General features: G+C 37.3%; 2 protein-coding genes across 3 annotated transcripts in view; one reads left to right on the top strand and one right to left on the bottom strand.

Annotated features, from left to right (window-relative positions):
* The window catches only part of LOC117983872 (cytochrome P450 6B5-like), a 66519-nt gene that overhangs the window by 41459 nt on the left and 11810 nt on the right, over positions 1-13250 (bottom strand). The window lies entirely within an intron of this gene.
* LOC117984079 (odorant receptor 67c-like) lies at positions 3105-12435 on the top strand. 2 transcript variants are annotated; one of them, XM_069499522.1, is made up of 8 exons: positions 3105-3246; positions 4770-5100; positions 6007-6184; positions 7073-7169; positions 7958-8062; positions 8546-8634; positions 10066-10132; positions 12337-12435. In XM_069499522.1, exons 2-8 carry the CDS (start codon positions 4947-4949, stop codon positions 12388-12390), a joined length of 744 nt encoding a protein of 247 aa, XP_069355623.1. In that variant the 5' UTR covers positions 3105-3246; positions 4770-4946; the 3' UTR covers positions 12391-12435. The 2 variants fall into 2 exon arrangements, with proteins under 2 accessions (XP_069355623.1, XP_034826619.1); XM_034970728.2 differs by lacking the exon at positions 3105-3246 and having other exon boundaries at positions 4463-5100.

Genomic DNA, 13250 nt, shown 5'->3' with positions numbered 1-13250 from the left:
AATCCAGAAAATTATTTGTAAAAGTTCACGATATATTAAAACAAAAAGAGGCTGACTGACTGATCTATCAAAGCACAGCTTAAACTACTGGACGGATCGGGCTGAAATTTGGCATGCAGATAGCTATTATGACGTAGGCATCCGCTAAGAAAGCATTTTTGAAAATTCAACCCCCTTAGGGGGTGAAATAGGGGTTTGATATTTGTGTAGTCCACGCGGACGAAGTCGCGAGCATGAGTAAAGATGGACTCACCAATGCTTGAACACATTATTCAAGTGTTGGTGAGGCCACAATTATATTATTGTAAATGTTTAATCATCTCTTTTTTTGCCTACCTACTTACTAACAATAGTTTTTTTTAAGAATTCAAATTGTCTACTAACAAGTTGTGCCCTAGTTGCTTTAAATAAAGATTTATTATTATAAGCTAGTTGCAAATAAAACATCTAAATTCATCTGTAAAAACAGTCTCTAAAAGCTGAACAACATGATAGTTTTTTGGCCTTGTAAGTAGTTACCATGACAAGGGCTCGAATACCAGTATAGCAAACAAGTTTCCTAACGTCGCGATGGCCTAACGGGACATTGAAAAGACCCTTTCAGGGGAATAGGGCTGTCAACACGAACAAAACAGAGAAAAAAGCAATCTACGTTATAGCTGATTCTTTTGAACACAGATTACAGAGAGGTCTTTAAAATAGTGCTTAAAAAAATTAGAATAGTTAAGGAGCATGAACTTAGTAGTGGAGAGGGCGGCCCGCGCTAGACGAGACCCAAGGTCTACCTGGCCTTCAAACCTCAAACAAGGCTAAGATGTTTGATTTTTGAAAACTGTATTAATATTAAAAAACCACCGAGTCAGGCTCGCGCACCGAGGGTTACGTACTATACTCGAATTTTTCGTCATTTTGCACGATAATTCAAAAACTATGATGCATAAAAATAAATAAAAATCTGTTTTAGAATGTACAAGTAAAGCCCTTTCATATGATACCCCACTTGATATAGTTATCTTACTTCGAAAATTGAAAATGCTAATTATTAGTTTATGACCACAATTTAATTTTTTTTGTGTGATGTAGGTAACCTTAAATTCACGGTTTTCAGATTTTTTCCCCGAATGTCTGCTATAAGACCTACCTATCTGTCAAATTCATTTCAACGGGAAGTACCCTATAGGTTTTCTTGACAGACAACGAAGTGATCCTATAAGGATTCCTTTTTTCCTTTGAGGTACGGAGCCCTAAAAAAGTTACATTATATCTTCACAATTCTACTAAAGCTGACAACCCTACTATGCTTTCAACATAAGGAATGGCGAATAGGTATTAAAATTATTTTTTGCTCGAAGGTTTTGATTTTAAAGCCGTCCCGAGTCCCGAGTCCCGAGTAACGATCGTCGATCGGTGGGATCAAAGAAGACTTTCTGTTTCTAGTTTTAGTTGTTCATTCCTTTGTCGGACATTGAAACGTGTAGTTTTAATTTTATGGTAAGTAGGTATGATCCTATACTTTACGATAAGAATGAGTAGATAAATATCCAAGAAATGGTTTGAAAAGGAAATTATTACTGTATCTAATGGTATTTTGTTTTACTAATATTTAAGTTTTAGTGTACCCAAGAAAACAAATAGTTTATATTGCTTCGAATTATTAGTAGATATCTATTGTATTCATTCATTTGACATTTTTTGTTTCAAATAGATTTTTAAAATAGGATGGGACACAGGGGTGTGATTTCGGGTACAAGTCACACTGGCAGAGCATATTTATCAATAACGACGATGCAAATTGCAAAGCTCCCTAAACGATGCAAATAGCATACCTACCTAACAAACGTTGCCTCAGGTTGAGGTAGTATACTACCCTGCTAAGTGTAAAGGTATTAACTATTTAACTATTAATTAATATATACACTTAAATATTTTGACTTTTTTGCATATTTGGCATCATAGCAGCACTACTGGTAAACTACAAAGAGAAAAAGCTTTTTAAAAAAAAATTCATTATAGGCTTGTGGTGCCTATAATGAATTTAAAACAAAATAATCACACCCAATAAAAAGTGATGATGTGGGCCACGTTTACCTAGAAGATGCCTATTCACTCTTGTTTTAAAGATATTCTAGATTGTAATTGGTAAGAAAAACGTTTTGTGCGTGTAGATGAAATGACGACATAAGGAAATGGCAGCGTCAGCAATTGAACTGCTACGTTCACGAATACCTCTATATTCAAAGGTAAGGTATGGGACGTTCGCAAAGCTTACATCCTTGAATAAAACTCCTTTTAATTTTTTCTGACTACTGACAACTAAGACAGTTTAATAAGACAAAATATTTTCAACGCATCAAAGTTCAAAAGGAATGCAAAACACATAATATTTCATTATTCTTTCTTGTCACTGGAACCTAGTGATTAATTCTGTTTGTATCATCAACTTTAAAATAACGTGAAACCAGTTTTTTCACATTAGCTCTCTAGAGTTCCAAATGACCGTTCCATTTTCATGACATGAAATCTGATATTTTATTATTTCGTTTCTTAAAACAAAATGAAGTTAAATTCGAAAGATGAATTCGATGATTCTATAGAATTAGCTAAAAAAGTGTTTCAGGCGAATTTATCTAGGAGAGACTAAAATATTATTTGATGAAATGGTTTTATTATTTTAATCACTACCCATATTATAAATGCGAAAGTGTGTGTGTTTGTTGGTTGGTTGGTCGCAACGGAGCAATAGATTAACGTGATTTTTTACATGGTTAGATATACTTGAAGACCTGGAGAGTGACATAGGCTACTTTTCATCCCGAAACATCAGAGTTCTCACGGAATTTTCAAAACCTAAATCCACGCGGACGACGCGCGACGTCGTGAGCATCAGCTAGTTACTACTATGGCTTTATAATGATGTTGTTGTTTTTTTTTTTTTTTTTTTTTTTTAATAGATATAGCGAGCAAGCGAGCAGGCGGGTCACCTGATGTTAAGTGATTACCACCGCCCATGAACATTTGCAGCACCAGAGGAGCCGCCGATGCGTTGCCGGCCTTTTAGGAATTTTCGAAGATTCCAAACTTGTAAATTTCTTTGGAGTGGCATCATTGGCGAATATTTGGCAAATCTTCGTCAAACATTCGTTGGTGTAGCTGGCGTCAATCATAAAATTTGATATTCGCAAAACATTCGCCACACTTTCGTGTTGAGGCGGCAATTTCGCCTGCATCAAAGGAAATTCGTTGTAAGTAAGTATAGGTGAATTCGCCAAACATTCGCCGAATGTCGAATGTGGTAGCTCCACCACAGAATAAATAATAGTACTCTCTCTCCACTGGCAACTGGATAGAAACTCGAAACATTCGCGCAATGGGGCCATTCTGCCCCCCAATTGTGTAAGAATAACCATTTCATTGCTATCGCAATCGTCAAGAATTCTGCCCTTTGATTGGCTGTGAAAAACTGTAAACAGCGAATCAACCAATCAAATGGCAGAATTTCTTGACGATTGCGATAGCCATGAAATGGTTATTCTTACACAATTAGGGGGCTGTTATAATCGAAGCGATCTAAAGCTCACTAAACAAATGAGACAGCACAGCGAAATTTGCCTCATACCTTAGTTTGGCTCAGGTTGAGGCAGCGTCTCCTTTTGAGCTGCCGCGGTCCACGGCTACCTCTAACTCTATTCAAAGTTAATGAGGTTCATATATTCACAAAGTTGTAGCCTAATTAAACTCCTTTTAATTATATACCAATCATTCTGACTACTGACAACTAAGAGAATTTAGAAGGAAAATATTTTTCAACTAGCGACCCGCCCCGCCTTCGCATGGGTGCAATTTAGAGATGTGCCTACCTAATTTTATCGTGAAATAACAGTAGGTAGGTATTAGTTCAAGACTTAGAGCTTTTATTTTAGTATTTTTAGTTATTAACTCAACCTTAAATGATAGGTAATATAAAATGCTATCATGGACTTTTTTGGAACTTTTTGAGAAAAACAATTCCATACCTAATATTTTATTTTCGTGTTAAGTACTCTTTACTACTATTTATACAGCGTACGACATTATTCTATTTTTCGCAGGGATTTCTAATTTTGATGAAAATAAAATACGAATTATAAGGTTGATAATGTAGCTTTCTATTAGTGAAATAATTTTTTAAATCGGTTCAGTAGTTTTTGTGCTTATCCATTACAAACAAACAAACAGTCAAATCTTTTCTCTTTATACCTAATATTAGTTTAGAAGTTTAGATTTAAATGCATCAAAGTTCAAAAGGAATATAAAGGATAATAAAGGAATAACGCACACCCATTTAATTATTCCTTTTTGTCACATATAATAATTATATATTTCCTAGTAATTAATTCTGTTTGTATCGTCAACTTTAAAATAACGTAAAACCGGTATTTTCGCATTAGCTCTCTAGTCTTGAGTTCCAAAAGAACGTTTCCATTTTACTGACATAAAATTTGATATTTGATGATTGCGTTTCTTAAAATAAAATGAAGTTAAACTCGAAAGATAAATTCGATGATTCTATAGAATTAACTAAAAAAGCTTTCATGGTATCAGGCTTTGAATTAGGAGAGACTAAATATTACTTCATGAAATGGTTGTTTTATTGTAATATACTATGGCTTTATACTGATGTTTTCGGAGAGTTCTCTTGGCTGGCGGAAGGTATGAGGATGGGTAAGGATTTGGATGAACTGTCGATGATTGCACCATGCACTACCATTTGTTTATTGGGAACTGCAAAGATATTGCCATTTTTTTTCAACAAGCAAACTTTAAAACAAGCTGTACAAAAGCTTAGATCGATTCACCCGGATGAAGAAGAATCGGAAAACGTCGAAAGAGAAATCGTCATAGAATCACAGAAATATTTGAAGTCGGTAATCACAATTTTCTTCTTTACTGACCTGGTAGTTAACATTATGTTTTCTTGTGAACCCTTCATGTTGATGGGTTTCGAATATTATAACACGAGGAATGTGAAGCTGACGTTACCTTTTCTGGTCAAATATTTCTTCAACGCGTACGCTAATACTATGATATGGAGTTTCATGTATGTACATCAAGTTTGGTCTAGTAAGTATAATTTTCTTCATTTTTAGGGTTCCGTACCTCAATAGGAAAAATTTAACCCTTATAGGATCACTTCGTTGTCTGTCTGGTCTGTCAAGAAACCTATAGGGTACGTACTTTCCGTTGACCTAGAGTCATGAAATTTAGCAAGTAGGTAGGTCTTATAGCACTCGTAAAGGGAAAAATCTGAAAACCGTGAATTTGTAGTTAGATCACAAAAAAATTAAAATGTGTTCATAAACAACCATAATTAGTATTTTCAACTTGCAGTGTTAGATTAATATACCAAGTGCGGTATTATATGAAAGGGCTTTACCCAGGTACATTTTAAAACAGATTTTGGACCGAGCGAAGCGAGTTCACTGAGTCTACTTGAGTGGAATAATTCCATAATTATTGTCCGTCTGTCTGTCTGATCGTTTATACTTTAGAGTAGGTACAGTCGAAATCCAGTTATTAAACTTGTTCTTATTTTTAAGGTTCCGTACCTCAAAAGGAAAAACGGAACCCTTATAGGATCATTTTGTTGTCCGTCTGTCTGTCTGTCAAGAAACCTACAGGGTACTTCCAGTTGACCTGGAATCATGAAATTTAGCAGGTAGGTAGGTCTTATAGCAGACATTAGGGGAAAAATCTGAAAACCGGGAATTTGTAGTCACATCACAAGAAAAAAATTAAAATGTGTTCATGAACAAATATTCATATCTTCTACTTTCAGAGTAAGATTTCTATACCAAGCGGGGTATCATATGAAAGGGCTTTACTTGTACATTCGAAAACAGATTTTTATTTATTTTTATGCATAATAGTTTTTGGTTTATCGGGTAAAATGACGATAAAATACGATTGTATTAGTACGGGACACTCGGTGCGCGAGCCTGACTCACACTTGGCCGGTTTTTTTTTCAGCTGTGATCGTGTCTGTGTTCCTATTTGCCGCTGATACATTGTTTTACGCTTTTTGCACGTATCTGAGGATGCACTTCCGAATCCTTGGCCACCAGTTCGAGAACGTCGTAAGTCTCTCGCCGGAAGAAACCAGGAAGAATATACGGCAATGTGTTAAAAAACACCAGGAGTTGATCGAGTTAGTTGATCCTTTTTAGTGTTCCGTAGTAAACTAGGAACCCTTATACCTACCTTGTTTCGCTATGTCCGTCCGTCCGCGGCTTAACTCAAAGACTGAGGGTGAAATCTATAGAGCGCACTCTGGCTATGATTAGACTTAAGTTAGAGTTTAAACGAGACAGATATACCTATATCTCTCATAAAATTGTCCCGTTGTAACTCAATCTTAAATCTGAGCAAAGTCAAAGTGCGCTTTATAGATCTCAGCCTGAGACTAGAAAGCTTATTGCAGTTATTGCATAGGTATACAATACAGGGTGTAACGAGAACGCTAGCAAAAACGAAGACAGGTGATAGTTCATAGTACCTACTGATGATTACTGACATTATACCACAAAAAAGTTCAAAAAGCTGCCAGTCGCAAGCCTATGTAGCGTGCACTAAAATTCAGTCTTTAAATGTAAAATTGATGTTCTGTCCTTTTTTAACAATATGTATTAAAAAGAAAAAGATGCAGATAGGTACTCTAAATTTAGTTTAGAGAAAGACAACAGAATCGGCGCCAATATATTGCAAATAAAACATCTGACTGTCGCTATGGGTCAACGAACATTGCGTAGATAGGCTACTCTGAGTCAGTGCCGCATTGTTGTAGGTGGGGCATTGACTCTAGTTTTGCACGCTATACATTGCGGGTTTGAAAAAATACAAAAACACTAAATCTACAAGATAAGTCAAATGGTTATTGGGATTGGGTTGCGTTTAGGTAGTATAATAATAATGCTAAGTTTTTGCTAGCGTTCTGGTTAAAACTGTATATTATGTATACGACTATTAGATGTGTAATTCTGTGAGTACAACGTTTGCTAGACTTCAATGTACCTACTTACTTGTATATTACTTTCAGATTGGTAAATCTTCTGGACATTTTGTATTCAAAATCAACACTATTCAACATAATTATCAGTTCTGCTTTGTTATGCCTAAGCGGATTTAACATTTCGGTAAGACCCAAGACTTTTACCTTCTTGAGTATTGTAGATATTCCTACTGGTACCTTTATGGTGCTAACTTACCAAAAAATATCAGAACCATTGGGATCTCACTTGATTTTGCCACATGAAATTTGAGCCTAGCAGATGATGTCTACTCGTACCTCAGGTTCTACAAATGAACCTATTTTGATCTTCAAATCCAATCCAATCTTGCAGCTAGCCTGTATGCGTCCACAGCTGGACAGCCTTTTCAAGAGCCCGCAATCAAACATGGTCCTCCGCCTTCCTAAGCCACCCTTGCTGATGACCTTCTTCAGGTCATGTGTTTGAAATGTGAAATGTGTTTACGCATCTCCCCTCCTGGAAACCAGCCAGCTACCCAACCAGCCAGTCAACAGAATACCCACTAAAACCCAGCGGTGCTCCTGCGCCTCGCCTGGCATCATTAATTGGATACGACGACAGGGTCTTCTCCGGTTGGCCAAAGGCCAAGCGGGGGTACGGGCCTCGAGGCGTAGCCTCCTTACCCGGGCAGGGCGCGGGGTATCATGTTACCCCGGTGTTGGTCTTCTAGCCGGAATTTCACCGGCTAGGGCCCGCCATCTTGGCTTGGGGCCTCGTGGCTGGTTGTGTTCCCCGCGCTGAGGGCGATAGATTCACCGTCGCGCGCGGGGGTGGTGTCTGGTCCGGTGGTGATCTTCGCGCTGCGGATTTTTGCATATTGCGCCGACAAAAAGTATACAATACTTATTACAATTTTATAATATTAGAGATTTTAGTTGATTATTCATGGACAGGTGGTACAAGAGACCGGCATACTGCTCAAGTTCACACCATTCCTGATGTTGAGTCTCACGCAAGTATTCCTCCTTTGCTTCTTCGGCGATATGCTAATGTCATCAGTGAGTATTGCAAATTATACGTATTAAAATCTCGGCTCATTTATAGGGTTCCGTACCCGAAGGGTGCCAAAGGGACCCTATAACTAAGCCTCCGCTGTTCATCCATCCATCTGTCTGTGAGCGGACTGTATCTCGTAAACCGTAATCTAGGTAGAGAGTTGAAATTTTCACAGAATGTGTATTACTATTGCCGCTATAACGACAAATAAAAATTTTCAAAATGATCGCTATGAAAATTAAGAAAAAATTAAACAGTGTTATTTCTTGTACAATGGTACGGAACCCTTCGGACATAAGTTCCACTCGCACTTGACCGAATTTTATTAATGAGCGGGCATGATTTGTACAGTAACTGTACAAATCATGCATGCCCGTGTAGAATAGTGCCAAGAATACTGTCCGCGCTGGACAGCCAGGCTGATCCGTTGCGCAAAAAATGAGCAAGCCCTTCCGTCACCAGAAAAATGTTTTGATATCTTTTAGAGTATCCAAATTAGTGAGGCAGTCTACAGCTGTCGCTGGTACGATGCGGAACCAGCCATCCGAAGATGTGTCCTGATCATTATGATTAGGTAAAGTATCATTTATTTTACTTCACAAATGGATATTCTAATGGCATAAGAGCAAGCGCGTGCCAGACCTTCCCTATTTTATAAAAGCTGAAAGTTTCTCTGCGTATCGTCCCCAACACTGGGAGGAACGTTTGTTTGGATGATGGTGGCTTTGGGAGATAACATTATAACAAAGGTGTAAAAAATCTTACGTCAAAGTATAAAGTCAATTTTTTTTATACTTTTATCAGAATAGTACCTATTGCAAATTTATCACGTCATGCATTACATGACAGCTCGAGCTTCATTTCTCGTAGCGTAGCACCGCAGTCCCGTCGTGACCAAGACCCATGCAATTGGGTTGAAATATCGACAAGTACTACTCGTGCGCAATAAGTTGAGATTTGGGGGGCAGTGACGCCACAGACGCGTGGTTGTACTGTAGACAAAAATCGGAGCGCGTCGTCGTTGCGTGACGTAAGCAAGTACGAGACTAAGATGTTAAAAAAATGGCGTTGTCTACAGTACAACACGGGAGCTTGAGGAGAAGTTACAGGGCAAGCGGGCGGAGGGTTGCATTCCAGGCGAGTCTCAACTTATCGCGCACGGGTAGTAATAACATCAAATTAATCGTGGTATGTACTCGTTATCCACATTAAAATAAGACCAATAAGTTAGCCTGCATGAAATAATTTCTTTTGAATTTGAATTAGTAAGATAGATAGGTAGGTACAAGAAAACTTTGTAATGACTTATTAAAAACCGGCCGCCTAACAGTCGATTCTTTTTCAGGAATTTTTTTAAAATTTTTCTCTCCGTAAGAACCATCCTCGTAGGGACTTCAAGGAATATTATAAAAAAAGAATTAGCGAAATCGGTTTAGCTGTTCTCGAGATTTGCGATCAGCAACACATTCAGCGAATTATTTTTATATATAGTAGGTACTAGCGACCCGCCCCGGCTTCGCATGGGTGCAATGTAGATACTAATGTGGTGTCATTGAGGTGTCATTGGGGCCGATTCTCTTGTACACAATCTCTAAACTAAACTAAATTAACAGGCCTAAATCTAGTGCCATCCTTTTCCGCAAGCAACATTATGAAAGGGATAGCAATAGATTTAGGCGTGACATTTTAGTTTAGTTTAGAGATTGTGTACAATGGAATTAGCCACAATGTCTCGGAAACTCTCAAATGAGAGGATTTTTTTCCGACCTAATTCACATTATTTCAATTTCTCTAGGGATCTCTAATTTTTTGAGAATTAAACTATAGCTACGAACCTTCCTCTTGAATCACTCTATCTTTTGGTGAAAACCGTATCAAAATCCATTACGTAGTTTAAAAGATCTACGCGTTCATACATACAGACGCGGGAAGCGACTTTATTTTATACTATATAGAGAAGTACATACAAACACATTTCCTAATTAATGCTTTATCTACAAACTAGGTCTCAAACGCCGTGCAAAGTGTCTGCATGCAACTTCGCGGATCTCAATTTGTCTGCATTTGCTACGGTTAGTATACCTCAGAACGCTAGAAAAACTTAGCGCTATTTTTTTTTAAATTAGCAACATACAAAAAAAACCTCAGAGGTTTTACCCTCAATGCGTACTTACCTACGTTAAATTTGAACCAGAAAAATCATGGCAGGGCGGTATTTTTTCTTCTCTTTGTTTGTATTCTCTATTGCAGTTTACTTCTGAATTAACTGAATAGAGGCGTTAGTTTATTTTTAGAGGTGATTCAGAGGAATTTTGCCTTAATTGAACTGGAGTCGTAACTTAAGACGCCTCTACGCTTAGCACGAGATTTTGTCTCACCAACGTTGATAGTATTCGAGTGTCGAAACTTACGCTTCATAGTAAACTGGATCTTAACTGCCTTGTTTTAAAGCTCAAGTTTGTCTACACATCTACAACCAGCGCTGCAAGTGGAAATGTTGCGAAATTAAAATCAGTGGCATTGAATTTTTTACTTTAATTCAAGGCCGTTTAGGTCCATTTTACTTTGACTTTATTGTGTTTCGAGTCTCGAATTCTAGCAACGTGCGTTGGTGAGACGTAAAATCTTATACTAAACGTAGGGCTTGAGTAAACGTGCGATCACATAATATTGTACCTATGTAGTTACATCTACATCATCATCACGATCAACCCATTACCGGCCCACTACTGAGCCAGGTCTCTTCTCAGAGTGAGAAGGGCTTAGGCCACGTTGGCCCAATGCGGATGGGCAGACTTCACACACCTTTGAGAACTTGGAGAACTCTCAGGCAAGCAGGTTTCCTCACGATGTTTTCCTTCACCGTTAAAGTAAATTATATTTAATTGTTAGGGTTCCGTACCTCAAAAGGAAAAACGGAACCCTTATAGGATCACTTTGTTCTCTGTCTGTCTGTCTGCATGTCTGTCAAGAAACCTACAGGGTACTTCCCATTGACCTAGAATCATGAAATTTGGCAGGTAGGTGGGTCTTATAGCTGGCTTTAGGGGAAAAATCTGAAAACCGTGAATTTAGGGTTAGATCACCCAAAAAAATGTAAATTGTGGTCATGAACTAATAATAAGGTTTTTTAATATTCGAAGTAAGATTACTATATCAAGTGGGGTATCATATGAAAGGACCTGTGCATTCTAAAGCAGATTTTTATTTATTTTTATGCATCATAGTTTTTGAATTATCGTGCAAAATGTCTGTAGTACGGAACCCTCAGTGTGCGAGCCTGACTCGCACTTGGCCGGTTTTTTTATTTTTATAAACGCACATAACGAGATCGAACCCACGACCTACCAAAAAGAAGGCGGACGTCTTAACCACTAGGCTATCACTGCTTACATCTACATAATATTATTATACAAATACTAGCAACCGCCTGCAGTTTCGCAACCTACGGATTAGTAACCAAAGGTGTATGGGTTTCATAAAACTGCCATACACTTTTCAGGTTGGCCCGTTTCCATCTTAGACTGCATCATCACTTACCACCAGGTGATATTGCAGTCAAGGACTAAATTGTATCGGAATAAATAAATATAAATAAACCGTATTCCCGCGACTTCATCTGCGTGGATTTTACTTATGCTGTTTAAAGATTCTGTTGGAATTGCTCAAAATATTTCTTTAGTGCACCCGGGTTCTAGGAATATTTTCCGCTTTCTCTAGGTTCACCGGTCTAGATTGTGCGTAGTCAGTCAGTCAGTCAGTCGCACCTATACTATATACATAATAATATGTAGGTACCTGTATACACGCTAAAATTTTGATGGTTGTTTTCCCGAAGCGAAATGGTTTTGTCGTGGTATTACAATCGATTTATGAATATAAAAAATTATTAGAGTCAAAAATGACAATTTACAATCGAGAAAATCAAAAATCCGAATGAGACCTCGAACCAATAGTAGTACCGCGTGCGTGCAGGCTAGTTTATGCCGTATCACTACGCGCGAGAGTTTATTTTGCTCTAAACTTTTTCACTTTATTGGCAGCGCGGTTCGAGTGGATGTACCTACCTACTATTCACATTACGTCAAGTGAGTTACTATAGTTTCTCACACTTTCGAGTTGATGATTATTTTTTAAATTATTTCAAAACAAAATCATTTTTACTTTTTAAGTTTAACTCAAAATTTCGATGTACTACTGAGGGCAAATCGTTCTGCCGCGGCAAGACAACCACTAAAACTTCACCGTGTATATAACAGAAATTGTTTTGTTTCAGATTCTCAGCCGATCGTATTCATGTTTTGCTCTCCTGAAAACCATGTATGATTGAAGTTATGAACTAGTATATACCTACCTATTACCTACCTACTTTGAAATTACCTAGGTACCTACTAGATTTCAAATTCTTATTTCTTAATTCAAAGGAATTGCTTTATAATCTAATAGTTTCGAATTTTAATTGTGCTATGCCTTACCTACGTACCTAATAAAAATTTAATCGTAGTCGTAGGTCTGCTCTTATTAATATAATATATAATATAATATATTATAATATATTAAAATTTATATATTATAATTAATATATTATATAATACTAGCTGATCCCCGCGGCTTCGCCCGCGTATGTATAATGTAGCCTATGTCACTCAGGAATAATGTAGCTTTCTATTGGTGTAAGAAGTTTCAAAATCGGTTCTGTAGTTCCAGAGATTACCCCCTACAAGCAAACTCTACGACATTCCCTCTTTATAATATTAGTATAGATATAATAAATATAATATATAGAAATGGTTTCTTTTTAGGGTTCCGTACCTCAAAAGGAAAAACGGAACCCTTATAGGATCATTTTGTTGTCTGTCTGTCTGTCTGTCAAGAAACCTACAGGGTACTTCCCGTTGACCTAGAATCATGAAATTTGGCAGGTAGGTAAATCTTATAGCTGACATTTGGGGAAAAATCTGAAAAACGTGAATTTAGGATTAGACACAAGAAAAATTAAATTGTGGTCATGAACTAATAATTAGTATTTCCAACTTTCGAAGTGAGATAACTATATCAAGTGGGGTATCATATGAAAGGTCTTCACCTGTACATTCTAAAACAGATTTTTATTTATTTTTATACATTATAGTTTTTGAATTATCGTGCAAAATGTCGAAAAAATACGACTGTAGTACGGAACCCTCATTG

This window comes from Maniola hyperantus, chromosome 7 (assembly GCF_902806685.2).
Source record: "Maniola hyperantus chromosome 7, iAphHyp1.2, whole genome shotgun sequence".
NCBI lineage: Eukaryota > Metazoa > Arthropoda > Insecta > Lepidoptera > Nymphalidae > Maniola > Maniola hyperantus.
This window is presented reverse-complemented; position numbering and strand designations above follow the sequence as displayed.